At 36.3% G+C, this 18,695-nt stretch overlaps 2 protein-coding genes across 2 annotated transcripts; both read right to left on the bottom strand.

Moving 5' to 3' along the window:
* Window positions 1-13,234: 13,234 nt before the first annotated feature.
* Window positions 13,235-14,232, bottom strand: N7537_010164 (uncharacterized protein; the record flags this gene model as incomplete). The annotated part of the gene is made up of 3 exons (XM_056901218.1): window positions 13,235-13,630; window positions 13,689-13,991; window positions 14,140-14,232. 3 exons carry the CDS (start codon window positions 14,230-14,232, stop codon window positions 13,235-13,237), a joined length of 792 nt encoding a protein of 263 aa, XP_056749886.1.
* A 1,940-nt stretch (window positions 14,233-16,172) lies between these two features.
* Window positions 16,173-17,879, bottom strand: N7537_010163 (uncharacterized protein; the record flags this gene model as incomplete). Its single annotated transcript, XM_056901217.1, has 4 exons — window positions 16,173-16,256; window positions 16,312-16,760; window positions 16,813-17,262; window positions 17,312-17,879. The coding sequence occupies 4 exons, from the start codon at window positions 17,877-17,879 to the stop codon at window positions 16,173-16,175; spliced, it is 1,551 nt and encodes a 516-aa protein (XP_056749885.1).
* Between the last annotated feature and the right edge of the window lie 816 nt (window positions 17,880-18,695).

The raw sequence follows: 18,695 nt of genomic DNA, 5'->3' as shown, positions 1-18,695 counted from the left end.
CCTAATTTTTACTAAGAAGATACTTCTTCGGTATAAAGTCGCCTAGTATTACTTCCTAAAAGATTTAAAGTAAGAGATAGAATAGAATAATCGCCGGAGTATACGAACTTATAGTAATAAGTAAAGATAACTTCGTTAATATCCTTAATTATAGATAGCTAAAGCGCGCTATCCGGGAAAGAGCCCTCTAAAGCTTTATAGATCGAGAACTACTTTTTCTCTTTCTTAATAATAATATAAATAATACTAGATTATAAGATCCTTTATAATTATTAGAGATAAGAAATTATAGTAGTAATATAAAAGGCTTACCTATAATACTCGAGCCGTATTTTTATAACGGGATCGAATAATTTACTTTAATACTAAGAGACTATAGGGTTATATAGCTTAGGCGAGAAGATTTTTTACCTAAAAGTAGGAAAGTAGAGAAACAAATTTTTATAGTATTATATAGAAGAGGGGGGTCCCTTACTCTATAGTTATCTACGGTTTAGGTTCTTTAGGGTATCTATTTAAACTTAATAAGAAATATAGCCTTTATAGTAACCCTCTAGACTAGCTTACTATTAGATTACTATCTAGCGTCCCTAGAGCGCTACTATACTAATATCTAATAAAAGCTACTATAGAGACCCGCTCCTATAGTAAGCTAATAAGCTAATAAAATTAATCCTTACTAGGATAGTATAGCTACCTAGCTAAGAACCCGTCTATAAGCTACTATTATATTAAGAGAGTATCTCGCTATTCCTAGTTAGGGTCGAATAAGAACCTACTATAGAGACGAATACGGTTAAGGATATTATACTAAGAGGTACCCCTAGCTAATATTAACGTTCCTAACTTTATAGTAGGGCTTTAAATCCCGACGTACCTACTAGTATATATATCGCTTATTATCTAGGCGTCTCGGCCTATTAGTACTCTAATACTTATATATTTCTTCTAAACTAAAGACCTACTAAGATAATTACGGTATCTCGTAAAGATACGGTTAGAGGCTACCTTAGACGTTATTTTATATAGGGAAATATAAATAGTAGGAAGAGTATAGTTAAATTTTAAAATTAGTTTTAACTCCGTACTCTTATAGTTTGATTCCTAGAACCTAAGTAGAGATATACTAATCTAAATTTAGCTTTTCCCTAATTATATTTACTAGTAACTATAAAGAGTTATTAATATAGTACCGTAATTTCTTATAAGAACTAATAGAATTATCGTATAAATATATTAAATAAAAAGAAGGTCCTAAAATCTAGCGGTCTCCTTCTTTTATTCTCCTATATCCTAGTTATCCCGATAGGTAACCTACTTTTTTATATATATAGTTTCTTTTATCTTATACTATAATTCTTATTTATTACTAATATATATATAAATCCGGTACTTCCGAGAAGTAATATAATTATTATTATATTAATATTACTCTAAATTATCAATATTGCTATAAGCTAAAAAAAAGGGAGATTATAGCTCTCTATATATACGTATCTAAATCCTAGTCCTACTAGGCCGGTCTAAATATCGATTATTTACTAAGATAATATCCCTAAAATATTTAAAACTATAGGTACTATAGACTCTCTCCTATCCTAGTAAAATTAGATAATATACTCTCTACTAAGCCGGTTACTAGCGGCGTTATAGTAATCGACGGTATAGTACTAGCGTCTATCGCTTCTACTAGTATACTAGCCGTTCCTAAAAACTCTCGTTAGTAGCTATAGGCTAAGATAAGAGAAGCGAGAAATTTATACGATAATAGTACTCGTAGCCCCGGTAGGTACTTAGCTAATAACTAAGTTAATAATACTCGTTTTCTCGCTAGGATTATTCGAATATATATTCGATAGATCGAAAGTAATATTATTAGTATTTATAATAAACTAAGAATTACGCTATCTTTAAGAATCTAATATAGAAAATAAGCTTAGAGGAAAAACGGCTATTAGTATAGGTAGATCGTATTTAAATAATACGGTTAGGGACTATAAACTTATATTAATTTATATTCCTTACGTATATTAGAGCCTAGCTATATAATAGCTATCTCGTTATCTATCTAAATTTTCTATACCGACTTTATAATTATAATCGGGGTATATAAGCGCTAAAATTATAGCCCTTATTAAAACTTAATATAGTTAGCTACGATCTAACTATCTACTTAATAAATATACTTACTTTATTAAATATATTTTCGAAATTACCTAAGCTTATTCTAAGGGTAGGGCGTATATTATAACCCTCTAGCTATACTATATAGAATTAGGTTTTTTATATTCTATCGTTATCGGTTACTTAGCTTATAAATTCGCTATTTAGCGGCTTAACCCGGGCCGTATTTAGACTAATAATAATAGCTTAAGGCTCTTAGTTATATCGTACTACGATAAATAAAAATAATACGCGCTATAACGCGTACTCCGAAACGAACTCTAAGACTTACCTATATTATAGGACTATAAATATACCCTAGAAGCCTTATCCTATACTTTTTAAGAACGTCTATCTAGTTTCTCTCTAAGCTTTAGACTTCCGTATTATAATCCTTAATCCCTTATAAAATATTCCCCTCGGTAACTTTTAAATAATATATCTCTATCGCGGTTATAAGTATCTCGTCTCCTCCTACTCTTTAATTAAGAGCTTTAATAGATAATAAACGGAGATTTAAAACTATTATATTACTTTATAAGTAGGTAGAGGATTATCGGCTAGGTAGTTATTATCTAGTTATTCTCGGCGACGTCTTTAACTACTAGTATAAGGTTATCCGGAAGCTTAGCGAAGGCTCCTATTTAACGGTTTAGCTCGCCTATAATCTAAAGTAAGTCTATCTTTTATATTTCTACTATCGATACTATATATTATCGTTACTTATTTCGTTTAGTAATAGTCGATATATCGCCCTAAAGATACTTATATCGAAAATATTAGAATCGATAACTAAGCTACGAATATTACGTTATATTATCAAATATATACTAGAAGAAGGGTCCTAATATATTATACGACTACTAGATAAATTCGAATACCGCGGACCTAATAGCCTCTATAAGTACCTAGTACTTAAGCCTATAGGCCCGAGTATTAATATAATAGTCGAGGAGCTACTATAGTTTAAACCTTATAGACGAGGAATAAAGATCCGCTATCCGCTTTAGATAGTAAAGAGTATCCTTAAGTAATCCTTATAGGCTCTTATATTTCTATATAAAAATAGTATTACCTATAGAGACTTTTAGCCGGGAAATATACTCTTCCCTCTTATCGATATCGACTCGACCCCTAAGGAATTGCTCCTATAAGAGGAAGATATATAAGCCTAGTCGATCTCGCCTCCGGTATAGAGGCTAGATAGTAAATAAGATAAATAGGCGCCTTAATATCTTTACGTTACGTAGCTACTAGTACCCTTTACTTACTACGCTAAAGGGTTTAAGGTCAAATTATCCGATATAGGCGGTAGTTAGTCCCTCTATTCCTTTATCTTAACGAATATTAATACTTATACCTTAATTCCCTAGATAGCTTTTTTCTTTACCGACCTACTAATAAAGCCTATTACTCTACTCGGTCTTCGAGCTCCCGAGTTAATTCTTACCGGAGCTATTAATAATACCGTTAATATCTAGAGCTTCGGTTGCCTTATTTTTAAGCTTATTACCGGATAGCTACTCTTTTATATATTATATTCCGAGATAGAAGATAACGATTATCTTCTCTCCCTTATTATCTAGCTAGGTACCCTCCCCGATAAGTTATTTAGGTATTAGATAACCTTATCGCTCTACTTTACGCCTAAGAGGAAGCTCTTTAATTATTAGCTTAGAGGAGTCGCTCCCGGGGAGGAACCGCTTATAGTAGAGTAGACGTCTATAGAAGAGTACTTCGATTAGGTAGGCCCGGATCTCGATAAAGAGGAAGCTAATAAGAGACCTTCGCCTATAAAAATCTTATTAGATCTATAGTTTTATAAGATTAACGTTAAGGACGACCTATCTAAGATATCTATAGTCTAGTATCTTACGTAGCTATAAGGAAGATATCTAAGTAGGCTAGATCTTAGGTCACGTAAATTATATAGATTTATAGGAGTAGCTACCTATTAGACAGATACTCCGCTAGGTAGTAGGGAGATAAGTTACTATAAATAGCTAGATCTCTTTATATAAATAAATTATTATACTTATACCTTAATCTAGGGTTTAACTTCGATAAGAGGATAGCGTAATAAATTATATATAGACAAATATACCGTATAACCTAAATATATTTATATAGAGTACTATTACTAATAATTATTAAATACTATCCTTATCTCCCTTTTAGTCTAGAGCTATTAGCGTTCCTAACCCCTTCTCTATAACCTACTAGTTAGCCTTTAGTTAGATTTCTACCTAAAAAAGACTTCCTATTTAAGCGTATAGTTAATTATCTCCTAAAGCGTAGAATACCGTCTAGTAGTAGTAGAGGTTATTATTTAAGTGGCTTTATACTACGCTACTAAGTATAATTCCTAGGAACTATAGAGTTAAATAATCTTAGTTAATAAAATATAGTCGCTGTCTTCTACTAAAGAGATATATAAGAAGATATTTGTTACGGACCTATCCGTCACCAATCAGTGGTGACCCACCAGGCACACCAATGGGCCATCGAGAGCCAACCAGGATACCTATCAGCAGATCACGTACAAACTCACTAAGCAAGAGTATGATCCGCCCTAAGCGGACCCACCCCGCAGAGGATTTCCGATATATAGGTTGCTCTACGTACTAGACAACCACTGCTTAACATCACGTAATCATATAGGTAGTAGAACGGTCGATAGTAGGATAGTAGAACGGTTCTACTATTCTACTATCTACTATTCTATATAGGAAGAACTTAGGGATATATAAGGATACTTATTTATATATCTAGTTTAGTTCTTCGTCTTTAATCATATATTATTACTTATATTTATCTTTTAGATTACTATAACTATTTACTTAATTATAACTTGATAATACTTACGAGTAGACTAATACCCCGGTATAGGTCTACTCGGCGCTCTACCTAGCATCCGTTCCTTAACCGCTTAATAGGACTTAGGCTATAGTAAGGCCCTACGCGGTAATAGCTTAGTTACGATCCGATTATTAACGTTAGACTATTCGAGGAGTATTAAGGTAAGTATACCTTAAACCTATCTAACCTAACTATAACTAGTTAGCTAGTACGTAATATATTAAAGACCGTCTCGAATTAAGTTTCGAGTCACGATAAGATAATATGTCAGCCGGAATTACCCTTCCTCCGTCCCGTCATTTATATGACTTCACTTCTTATACAGGATCCCCCTATAGATCACTTCCCAAATTACTTGCTATATCTTAGTAAGCAATTCAGGGGTTATATAGTTAAGGACATTGCTCTTTAGAAATATACACTCATTTTACCACTTGCTCGGTAGAGTAAGTTCATGGTATCAAGTCATTTTTGGTCCTTTATTATTCGATAGTTATAAGCCCGGTTAGCTAGTACGTCTTTTTAAAAAATATCATTAGAGTACTATATTATCGCTTAAATAAGTCAAGCCTCTAATACCCCTAAGCTAGAAGATAAGTCTAAAAGTATTATATAGTAAGTATATTAATTAGCACTATAAAGTATTAATAAGCGACCTCTAGTCTTCTACTCTTCCCTCCGAACTAATAAGAACAAACCGATTTAACGCCGAGATATTACTTTACGATAACTTCGCTCTAATAAATACTACCGATTATAGGGTAGCAGCTATACCGCGAGTACGAATTATCCTTAAGAATTCGCTCTAATAGCGAATCTAGATTATATAAGTAGAAATAATTGTATAAAGCCTCGATATATAGAGATATATAGATCCTATAATACCTAAGGATAAGAAAGTTAACCCTCTAGTAAGGCTAAATCGCCCGAATAAGTAAGATATAAAGTACGCTAAGGACGTAATAAGTAGTCGCTTAACGAGAGATACTTAAACGGACTTTAGATATAATCGTAAGGACTACGACGATAATATAGTAGAGTATAGGACAATTAGACTATTACTTAATAAGATCTCTAAGAGGATTAGAAATACTCTCGCTATAGAACTATAAAGCCTTATAGTTAAAGAAAGGGATACTAGAAAGCTCCTCTAAGTATTACAAGTACGCTTCTTATATACCGATAAAATACGTATATAACTTATTCGGAGATAGTAGAACGAACTACTTTTTATACTAGTTAAAGATATAGGAATCAATATATAGTTACTAAAAGTAGAGAATCTCTATATAGAGTATAAATTAGTAGAAGTTAACTTTACTAAGTTAGAAGAAAATACTATTTATAACTTTCTCTAAGTACTTATACCTCTCGAACTATAGTTCTATTACTAATAGTATATAAGGGTATTCGAAGTAGAGTAACTAGTAACCTTCGTAGGCGTAGTTAACGCTTACCGCTCCGAGCGAGTACTTTTTAATAAGAAGAAACCTAAAAGTAAAGCGCTATAAAGAGCTTTTATAATACTAAATAGTAAGTAAGAAGCTAAGTTAGATACTTCTTTAGCTAGTAAAACGACCTAGTTAAGTAAAACGATATAGGAACTATTATATATATATAGAGAGAAATATCGATACGCTATATACCTATATCTAGTTAAGGTAGTAAGGCCTAGTAACTAGAAACTAGATCTAGAAGTAAATAAGAAGATTAATACGAATAGAGAGAAGCTAAAAGGTAAAGCGAAGGAAAGAGTAAAGGAGTTATAAGTAAAACTTACTAAAGAAAAACTATCTATTTAATCTTACTTTATAGTAATAGATAAGGATAAGGATAGTTATTTTCTAGCTATACTAGCCTAGTAAGAGGTCGAGTAAGTTAAGAAATAAGTATACTCTCCGGTATCTTATACTACTCTCCTACCGGTTAATACTATATTTCTAACGGAAAACGTACCTTAATATATAATTAAAGACCGATAGCTAGTTAATTTAGTAACTAGTAAGTATATTACTAATAATAAAAGCCTTTTTATCGAATTTAGAGAGGTCGACGGTTTTCTTAAGGTCGGTGATATAATAACTAAGCTTTATAGAATTAGTAAAATCTAACTTCGGACGATAGGCCGTTCTGGTAAGCCTATTACTCTTACTTTATTAGAAGTAGAGTACTTACTTAGCTTTTACTATAACTTTATTTTAGTAGCTTTTATAAAGAAGAAGGGATTTAAAGCCGACTTTAATAAGCTTATTATCGTTAATAAGATAACTAGAAGAATTTTCTCTAAACTTAAAGAGATAGGTAATTTCTTTATACTTCTATAAGTAGATTTTATATTTCTAGTAGTATTTATAACTACTTTATTTAATACTAAGCGATCTATATAACTATTTATTTTAAAAGTAATAGTATTAAAATAGTACCGACGACTTAGTTATATATTTAGTAAGTGTATCGAACGACTTATATAGATAGTAAAAGGAGTATAAATCTTACCTTCTACTCCTAAAGAGTACGAACCGGAACTATATAAGACTTATTAGTTAAGTAATAAGCCGATATAGATCTTACGCCGAGTTTAAGGTACTTCCTTTAGTCTACTTAGCTATATATACTTTAATCTTATAATACTCTAGGAAGCTTATAACGATAATAAATAGATTTCGTATTTCTATATAGATAGGATTCGCTATTACTAGGCGATTATTTATAAGAGAAAGAGCGGCTACTAGTAAGCAATTATATAATTCGTTTTATAAATACGAACCTAGTTTAACCTATTAGTTCGTATTTTTTACTCTAATAACGAGGTTTTAATTAGCTATAAGGTTATTAGCTTTCTATATAAAAACGGGATTATAATCTAATAAGTAGTCGTTAGAACCCCAGAGTAGAATAGCTTCGTAGAGCGATCTAAAGGGGTGATTATCGCTAGAGTAAAAGTACTTCTTAAGGATTCTTAACTTCCTAAGAATCTTTAGCTAGAAGCTATTTAAGCTATTATTTATATACTAAATAGATCGCTTATAAAGCTTAATTTAGGAAAGTAGATTATTCTATAATAAGAGTTTTACTAATAAGGGATAGGTATCTTTATTCCTATTAACCTTTCGAACCTTAGAGTTTATAGTTATCGTATATATATAAAGATATAAGGAATTCTTTAATCGGATAAGATAAATCGCTAAGTAGAAATCGGCTACTTAGTAGGTTACTAAGTAAGTAATATCTAAAAGGTTTAGTTCTTATATATAAATAGTTATAAGTACGTTCGTAACGCTATATTTAATAAAAACCTAAATTATAGGAAGTATCCTTCTAAGCCTCCTAAGATCCGGTAAGTCGAATACGCCGAAATTATTAAAGAAGATAAACTCGACGTAGAGCTTAAGTAAATAGTTCGCTAAGCTAATATTATATCTATTATATAGAATAAGGAAGTATAGGTACTTAATATATAATAAGTACTTAATCTAGAAGTAGAACCTACTTTACTATAAGAATTAGAGAATCGATAAGTAACTATTCGATACGAAGAAAAGCCCTCTTCCCCTAAATAATAAGTATAATACTATTAGATAACTCTATCGCTATTACTAAGTATTATACCTTTACTAGAAAGCGCTCTATAAAGTCTATAACTAGTAGAGATCCTATTACTAGAAAATAAGGAAATATCTCTAATTATAATACTATTAATAGTAGTTCCGTATAAACCTATTATACTAGAGAATAAGTCTTTTATAGTAATTATTCTATATAAACTATAAAGGTAGACAATTAGGCCCGAAGTAATACTTACTAGGCCGATTCGACTATTAGTCTACGAGATAGACTACTAAGAAGAAGTATAGGCTTCTAACTCGCTATAATAGTAAATCCCTAGGTCCTTCCTATAAGTATAAGTAATACTTACTTAGGAAATCTAGCGTCTAGTAAAGAGCTTAATTTATAGAGATTTAATTCTATCTAATATTATCGAAGGTAAGAGAAAGCGAAAGATATATACTTATATAAATATAATAAGCTACTTCGTATATAACGATACCGAAGACTATAAAGCCCTACTTATTATATTTATAGTAGGACTTTCTATAAGTCGACCTTAGCCTTACCGATACTATAATAATCTTCCTTCTAAACTATCGATATAGAAGGAGATATTAAACTACCTATTCTCTAAAGATTTTCTCGCTATAGTAGATTTAGAGGTAGAATTAATTCGAATTAGGGGAATCTATTAAGTAGAACCCCGACTATAAGATAGAAGTATATAGGTACTTCCTCTTATTTAGGTATTTACCTATAAATTCGATAATAACGGCTTCCTAATAAAACTTAAGATATAAATTTATATATAAAGTAATCTCTAAACTATTAACTCTAAAAAAAAGAGAGTAGTAATACTTACTACTTATATTACGCGAGCGATCTTTATACTCGTTATAGTATTTAACCTAGGTACTATTTAACTTAATACTATTAATATATTCCTAAATAGTAATCTAAACGATACTATTTATACCCGAATACTAGAAGGCTTTTATAATAGAAGTAATATTTAGAGACTACTAAAAGTACTTTACGGTCTTAGAAAGTTACCGCGCTTATAGTAATAAGAGGCTACTCGCGTACTCGAAAAGCTCGGATTTAAACCTATTCCGGAGGATCCTTACTTATTTACTAATAATAATATAATTATCTTTTTCTACGTCGACGATATTATTATAGTATTTTACCGGCTAAAGTACTAGGAAGTAATCTAGCTAAAGTAATATCTAGAGAGGTACTAGGAGCTTCGCGAAATAGGAGAAGTAGCTTAGTTTCTCGGAATATAGATTCTCTAAGATACCTAAAAGTATAGGCTCTAGCTCTACTAGGATTTATATATCTTTTCTATAGCCGCTAAGTATAGACTTATTAGTAGACGTAAGTATAAAATCCTACTACCTATAAGCTATATAAATAAGTTTACCGGAGTAGTAACTAAGGAGTAGGTTTATAAATACTAATAAAAGCTCGGTTTTACTCTCTACCCTACTATTATTACTCGCTTAGACGTAGCGAAAGCGGCTAACTACTTAGCCGAGTTCCTTACGAATCTAGGGCTAGAGTATAGAGAGGTAGTAAATCGCTTAATCTAGTATTTATATAATACTCGATTCCTCGCTCTCGAATACTATCTAATATATTATATATCTACGCTCTATTTCTTAAGTAATACTTCCTTCGGGGACTATATTAATCGTAAAAGCTCGGAAGGCTTCCTCTATAAGCTTTTCGATACTATAATCGACTAGAAAGTAAGTAAGTAAAGAACCGTTATAACGTCGATAATAGAGGCGGAGCTACTTACTATTTTAGAAGCTAGTAAGTTAGTAATATAGTAGAAGAGGCTTCTTTATATAGTCGGACTTAACTATAATATAGGATTATTAATTAACTATAATAACTAATAGATAGTTGATTTACTTACTAAGGAATAACTATAGCTTCGTACGAAGCTTCGTTATATCGATATTTATAACTACTAGCTACGCTAGGAAGTAGATACCGGCTATTTTTCAATTCGTTAGGTTCCTACTACTTAGATATAGGTAGATAGACTTACTAAACTTCTTACGACTTAATCTTATAAGGTATTTGTTAAAGCTCTTAGGCTAGTCAATATATAGTACTTAGTGATAGAACAACTTATATAAGAAAGCTAAGTTTATAATACTAGAGAACCTATAAGGTAGCTCCTAGGGGGGTATATCAGCCGGAATTACCCTTCCTCCGTCCCGTTATTTATATAACTTCACTTCTTATATATAGGATCCCCCTATAGATCACTTCCCAAATTACTTGCTATATCTAAGTAAGCAATTCAGGGGTTATATAGTTAAGTATATTGCTCTTTAGAAATACATACTCATTTTACCACTTGCTCGGGTAGAGTAAGTTCATAGTATCAAGTCATTTTTGGTCCTTTATTGTTCGACATTTAGTTTAAGTATCTATAAATATCGCTTTAGTAGGATCCGTACGGAGGACCTCCGAAGCCGATAATAGAACTCGAGCCCTAGTTTATAAAAAGCGTCCTAGGTATATCGAAGCTATAGGTAGTACCTTATCCTATATACCTACCTACCTTAGGGCTTATTTACTATACTTAGACTAACTAGTTAATATTAATTAGTAATACGTTTACGTTACCCGAAATTGTCTATAGTATATCGCTTATCTTTAGCCTATATATTCTACTCTTTATTATATTATTTTATATCTACGCCTTTAAAGCGCTTTACTTAGCCTTAATAGAAGACCTTCGGAAACTACTTATTAAGGGCGGCCGATAGAAAATACTACTTCCCCTAAAGAAAAAGATAGATAATTACTATATCTTCCCGAAGGTTAAGGTAATATATAGCTAGCCCTATATTTTATAGAAGACGCCTATAAATAGTAGTATATTCGACGTATAGCTTAGGATATCTAGTAAGATATACGGCTTTTTTAATTATTTTTTCTCCTACTAATTTCGATATAGAGGTAATTTACTTAATAAAAGCGATAAGTCGTCTATTATTCCTAAGGTTCTAGCTTTCTTAAAGACTAAGTCTCTTATCTAGGTTTTATTAGTAAAGTATAGCGTAACGTAATTATAGCCTACGCTACTAGTAGAACGTTTATTAAATATTATTACCCCTATCGGTATACTAGCTTATAAGAGATTATATATAGCCTCGATCCGGATAAAGAGTTCTTAAAGGCTATTACCCGGATAAGCCGCTAGATTAATTAGCGGCGACTACGATATCTAAGCGTCGCTAACTAGGATTTAGTAGAGAGAGACCTAGAAATATAATCGGCTATACGCTAGTAATTCGAGTTAGAGACCTAGTATAGTAACTACTCTTATAATCTAGTATTATAGGCGATACTAGAGGACTAGAAGCGTTAAGTTCTAAATTTACGCCGGCGTCTATAAGATAAACGGCGGAAAGAAATACGCTATAATTTTAGTCGGAAATAGGCGGTAATTAATATTAAAAGATAGCTAACTAGTAGGGCTATTAGTAATAGGCCTACGCGCGAGATATTATAGAAGGAGTTTAAAATACTATCGGAGTAGATTCTTTTTATAGAGACGTTCTTTACTTAGCCTACTACCGATTTATTAGAAGACGAGTAGATATAGCGTAATAAAGCTATTACTACTAGAATATAATATTACGGCTTTTAGGAGGGTAGGCTATTTCGGGGACGACGGAAACGCTCTATACTATCCGACGATAACGATATAGTTCCCTCTCCTCCCGCTCGAAAGATAAAGACCGATATACCGCCGACTACGTCGCGGGAAGAAAGATATACCGCTAGCGGGAAACCTATCCCGAATATAGAGCTAATATTCGTATACTTCTAATACCCTAAGGTATACTCCGACTATAATAGAGTAAGGAGGTATTTTAGGGGCTTATACCTAATAGACCGAAGATATAATTTTTGCGATTTGTCCCTTCTATACGAGATACACTTACGGAGGCATACCGGGGAGGACTATAGCCTTCGAACATAAGCGTTAGGTTCTACTTTTCCGAACTTCGAGGCCCTTGCGCCATTTCTTCATTCTTCTACTTGGACACACTTGGCGGAGCCATAGCTGGTGACTATTTCACACAAGCGTACCTTGCTAGCTGGGTAATGGCTTGAGTGTCTGAGGGTCGTGCGTATACGTAGATGTGGACAATACGCTCTAGGTGAAAGATCAATATTTAATAAAGCTATACTCTGTTCTAGAGACAAGAAGTAGCGCGGGGAAGCAAAAGAGAGACAACTTCTTCGCGTTCAAGGGAATCCAGATGCGCCAGATGGGATCGTGTCCTCCGCAGATTGCCTCTCATTACTATGGGTAAATGAAGGCGACAATATTCAGCTCAAAATATGGCACTCAGAAATGTCAAAACCGCCAGACCAAGTGTTGTTATTGCCAGTGTGTATGAGCCTGCCGTCAGACCTGCTTCAAGATTGCCCAGAATAGCAGTCGATACCGCCACGACGCTAGCGCTGAGTAAAAGACTACCCGCGATAAGACATAATAGATACTTTATGTGCCAGCCTTCAACTAACTGAAATCCATTTATTATCTTTCCGTACGGACTCACTGCATCTTGCCAAGCATCCCATGCGAGATTTCTGTCCAAAATAATCGCATGATTAGATGTCCTCAAGTCAAGAAATTAGGGAGCACGCCATACCGATAAAAGGTCACGAAGCTGCCAGCCTCAAGAAATTCGGCATCCTGTGGTTTAATTCCATTTTGCCAGTAGCACTCTACCATTGCAGGTAACCATTCATAGACGTCTTTCCGAAGCCGCAGTGCTCGGGAGTGCTGAACAGGGCAGTAAAAATCCTCCATCACTTCATCCCAGATTGAGTTAGGGCACTCATCGCCAGAACTATGACTCTCGCCCTGTATATTCACACCGCATTCCCAGGCATCAGAATTCGGGCCTGGGTCTTCAATGGCCTTCTGGATTTTTTTTATTTCGGAATCATAGTCCATCTTTTTCAGAAATACGGAGATCTCTTGTGTGGTTTCGTTGTACTTGGCCCATCGAAACTAAGATGACTTATCAGTACGAAAGCTTCACTCTCTTTAAGAAAATCATCTACCTCACCATAACTTCCTTGACCCCTATGACCGAAAAAAGTGAATGTCGTTTCCACCAGCTGCATTGCATGCGCAACTCCGGGATTCCGAGCACCCGTCCCTCGTTCTCAAGGGGCATATCCTTTGCAATCCACCTATTCCGTTTTTTCATACAGATCCATATGCATTTCTCGCGGCCTTCACGATCTGCTCTTAAGCAATACTCATGAATGATACTTGGCCGACCATTTTCGGTATAGAGCGAGCCCTCAAATGGATTGACTGGTGGGGTTTGTGTCAAACCCTGTGACTCGAAGGTTGATTTGGAAGACTGCATAGTGAGCAGTAGCATGTAACAAGTACACTATTTCCAAAAAGTAGAACGGAGCTGCATGTCTACAGCATTCAGATCTTAAATAATGATGTTACGTGATGAGGCTCCAACGACACATCCAGTAAAGCAGGCTAGCTATGCGTACTGAGTCCAATTGGGCGAGTTGAGTTGCGTCATTGGCTCTTCGAAGATTCTTGAAATTGGCATCCAGCTTTGAGGCAAACAAGCCGAGCCTCATGAGGGGGCAATACGCAGAAGTGTGATTCATGCATGCAAATGCAGGGTAGTTTGCGACGTGTAAGTGAGCCTGTGGTCGTAAATTACGCGAGTTATGGCAAGCAGGTTCAGAATGCCCGAGCCCTTACGTGTCATTTCGACTATGGTCGCATCACTGAGGCTACAGCGAACCTTAGATGTTTCACAGCGAGGTTTTGCAGGAGAATGACTCGCTGAGGAGAGAAGGACCAGCGTTTCACCAAAGGCTACGGAGGGGATCCACTTTTAGCATGGCGAAAAAGCCAATGACACCAGTCCTCAGTGAGCTGGGACAGCAGGGGTGACTGACTGAGAACCACCCTTCGCACCCCTAATCGCCTCTAGGCTATCTCAAGATTGTTCTAGACCCAAAATGATTGGGCTGGGAGAGAGGCAGACTGAGAATCCAGCTCATATGACGCCTGGTCTCCTGGTGACTATAGAGTTACCGGAATAGAACTCCATCGTAATTATTTTGACATTTCGATCGATGAGTCATGAAAAATTCGACTGCATTCCTCTCAAACTCACTTCTGTATACCTGTTTACTTTTCGTGCCTTCACCACGCGAGCAAATTACTATCATGGAAAAGACCCCGAATCTCGACTGCAAGCCCTCAAATTTGCCAATGAAAATGCATTTGTGCTAATTTTGCTCTTATTTCCATGCGGAATGCTACCCTGCAGAGACTCGCACCCACAACAAGCTAATAAGCCAAGTAAAACAAACTTCGCAGGATTCATAGAATGCAGACAAGCAGCGAAAATATTCTTTCTTTATTCCTTGTCCCCCGTATCGGAACCCATCAAACCACTCAAGTGGCTTGCACCCTTTCGGAACTGACTTCACATTTATCAGACGAGAGAAGGTCGGGAAGATCGTCGGACCGTTATAGCAAAATGCATCATATGCACGCAGATTCGCCGGAGTCGTCCACTAGGTCACTCCCACCCCCATCACCACCCCCGGCATGGCTCTCCTCAAAATCTCCCACAACAACCCACGTGTGCAGATTGCAGCACAGTCCATTGTATTACTGTCAACAGGGTGTCTTTTCCAGAAGAATGTATGGTGTAGCCTTTTCCTAAAATACCGGAGTTTCTTGTCGGTGGGGTAAGAGGTTGCGAAAGGGCTAGGGATGATTTTAAAAGGTTTGCAATTTCCACTAGGTCCTGGTGGTTGCGACTCCATCTTCTGAGATTTCCCATGTAGCCCCCATAGGTACATAAAGCCTTCGGATATCAAACTCCACTGTCAATATCAATACATTTTATGCTTTCCTTGAAATACCCTGCTATACCTTGTAGGTGTATGATGATGCAAAGCAAAGGCGAAATTTTTTTAAAAAGTACTACACATAAGTTAAACTCAACAGCATGGGAGGGAGGTGCCTCAAGAACCTGGTGAGCTTTCAAGTCTCCTCAATCATTCCAACCCGCAAGTGAAAATCTGGGGGGTTACTCGGTTCCAGATATCGCGGAATAGTGGCTTAAAACAACTTACTTACCTGCAGATTATATAGGGGTTCACAACCGATTGGAGTTTTGTAGAGGGGTTGAGAATAGCCAAAAGTGAAGCACATAGGTCCATCGGAAGGTAAGGTACATACTACTTTGAGAGGAGTATTATAGCAGGGAAATCAAAACGTAATGAATTTAAGCATCGCGCCGCAGGAAATATGGCTAGTTGATAGTCCAGTTGAAAAATGCTTTAACAGCCCAGGTGAGTCCAGAATCGGATATCTTGGCTTCAGCATCAAATCCGGATATTCCTTTTCCCATAAACGGCTGCCTATGCTTCGCCTGGACCCGGCCACCAGCAAGCATACCCTTTTTATTTCGATTGATCGGACCCACCAGTGACCGTGGACTTCCCACCATTGGACCATCGAAAACCAGGCCCAACTTCGAGATCAAGGTGCTTCAAGTCACAAAGGCAGCCCCTTTCATCGCTGAAAAGACTGCACTTGCACGGACTTCGTGTGGAAGTTGCTGAGCCGGCCCCACCTATACTGTATACTAATTCCATAGATAGATCTTCCATGTGCACACTTCAACATACATCCATGTGCTCAGGTATGGTTTCCACTGAATGATTGATTTCTTCATTACCAGCTTTCTTGTTGATCCTCAATCGGATTTTGTCGCCATTTTTCCCCGCCCAAATTAATCCACCAGAAAGGCATCCTAGAGCGATCAAGACAATAAAAAACTCCCAAATTTTCTGACCGTTGTTATTGAGCTCTTGTATATCCATGGAAAATACACTACAAGCCAGGGTTGCGGGTAAATACGCAAACGCGAGTTGTGTTAATAACTTGACGGAAGATCCCTGTTGCAAGGCGTTCTGGTTTTGACGGATGCCTAGCTTGCTATTGACAACAGCCAATTGTGAGTCTTTGATAGATAAAGTACTCATCAGCACAGTGAAAGATTCCATAATCAAGACGCGAAGAGATTCAAGCTCTCTCGCCATGTCCTCATTTGCGAGGAGGAGACAATGGAAAGTGCCTATTTTAAAGAGGATTAACCAGGGTAATAACTTAGTTTCCTAGACGCTTACATTTGTGCTCCTCAAGTAAGGTCCGCTGACGTATTGAATTGAGAACTCTGATAGTGCTCCCAATGGATTGTTGTGCATATGAGATATGCTCGCGCATTTCGTGAAGTCTGTTTCCTATATGAAGACTCGGGTTGCGATGCAGAGTGGCAAAGCACAGTCGTTCAATGGTCACCCGAAGACGTGCCAGCAATTCCTGCCACAACATAGAATGGTGAAGGAATAAAAATACAGTTGGAAGAAGGGGCGATAGAGCGCATTGCTCATAAGAAAGTGAATCGTTGGATAGGTATTGTGTGAAGGCCGTATAAAGATCTTGTTGGACTGGCACCAGTTTTGCTGCCCGACCAAGTGGTGAGTCGGGGTCAAATCCACATGGCGGAGGACATTGGGAGACATGAGGCTGCCCGACAGCTTGCAGAGGTCCTAGGTTAGGATCCACCAAGTAGATCGCTTTAAAACATCTTAGAGAAGGGTACTCAAATGATCATTGGGGACCTACCAACAATACCACCCTCTTTGGAGCGTGTAGTATAGACGGTTGTCCGGATATTGAGCTGGAAACTTCGACGGTCCCAACTGAGACGAGTATTGCGGCGAAAATAATGCTTCCGTCCCCGTGAGACGAAACTCTGTATTGACTCCTGGCAATTATATAGAACTTTTATAGTTGCATTATCGCAGTAGGTTGCCCCTTGGATGGAGAACAGCTGCGTATTACCGAGTGCTGAGACGGGGCACTGTGGTACCTTGAGAGTTTGGCCAACGCAGTCGCGCGCATGCTCCACAAAAAATTCAACCGGCACGTTGAACCTTTCCTGCAGAATGTTTACGAAATCTCGTGAAATATTTTCGACGATAATAGCAAGATATCGTGGCTGAGAGACAGGTTGCTCTATCATCTGTCTCAATTTGTCGGCCGTGGTAAACTGGTGAAGGAATTTGGGGGTTTCTTGAGATCTTATGTCAATAATAGACGCCCGGGTCTTATGGTGGTCGCCCACATTAAGAGCCTCGTTCAGTTGCTTTTCGTAAGAGGGTGATTTGTCGTACTCTGAAATTGTAGTCATTTTTCGTAAGGTACCTTTCTTTGTCCAAAGTTCATAATAGAGCATACGATATGAGTATACTTGATATATCCCGAGGATTTTACATACCCCTCTCTTCACGCAGCCTTGCTAGGAGGTGGGGGCATGCATAGGCTCGAACACTGCCTCCCTTCAATATCACATATCTTCATTCGACATATATGTATTCAGCCGCAAATTAATGCACTCCGCCCTAATGCATGCACTCCGCCTCCATACACACCGCCTCCCTTCGATATCTAATATCTTCATACAACACATATATGCACCGAGCCACGTATTATACTCAAGTAATGTTGAACGCTCATTTGACGATAGAGTCCTGCGATGACGTCACTGTGAGCATCGTAAATATGATCAAGGGTGATACAAAACTATCTTCTACAACCCCAGGCCAGCAGCGTCTTATTATAAATTGGCAGATATGCACTCTACTAATCGAGCTTCTAACCTCGTTCCAATAGTCCATGCTTTACAATATCTAGGTTATTCAACATGAGCAACCAAGCGCAACAGCCTGAATACAATGAAGGTCTTAATGGAAGGCCTTGCGAGTATCCTGGCTGTGAATATTCGATTTGCCCCAATTGCAAGCGAATGTATCCTTATGTAAAATTGGTAGGCTTATGGTTGTCCCTTAACCATCGCAGAATTGTTAATGTATACTAATCATGAGCATAAAGTGTTGCCAGCATATCCAAAATGTCTCAGGACTTCTAGAAACCCTAGATATGACAGCATACCTGACGTCCTCATGTACTAAGTGCACTCATGTCATTTGCAAAGAATGTGTCCAGG

Source organism: Penicillium hordei (genome assembly GCF_028827395.1).
Source record: "Penicillium hordei strain IBT 12815 chromosome Unknown utg000005l_segment0_segment0, whole genome shotgun sequence".
Classification (NCBI taxonomy): domain Eukaryota; kingdom Fungi; phylum Ascomycota; class Eurotiomycetes; order Eurotiales; family Aspergillaceae; genus Penicillium; species Penicillium hordei.
Note: the sequence above shows the minus strand (reverse complement) of the source record. Positions and strands in the feature narration are given on the sequence as shown.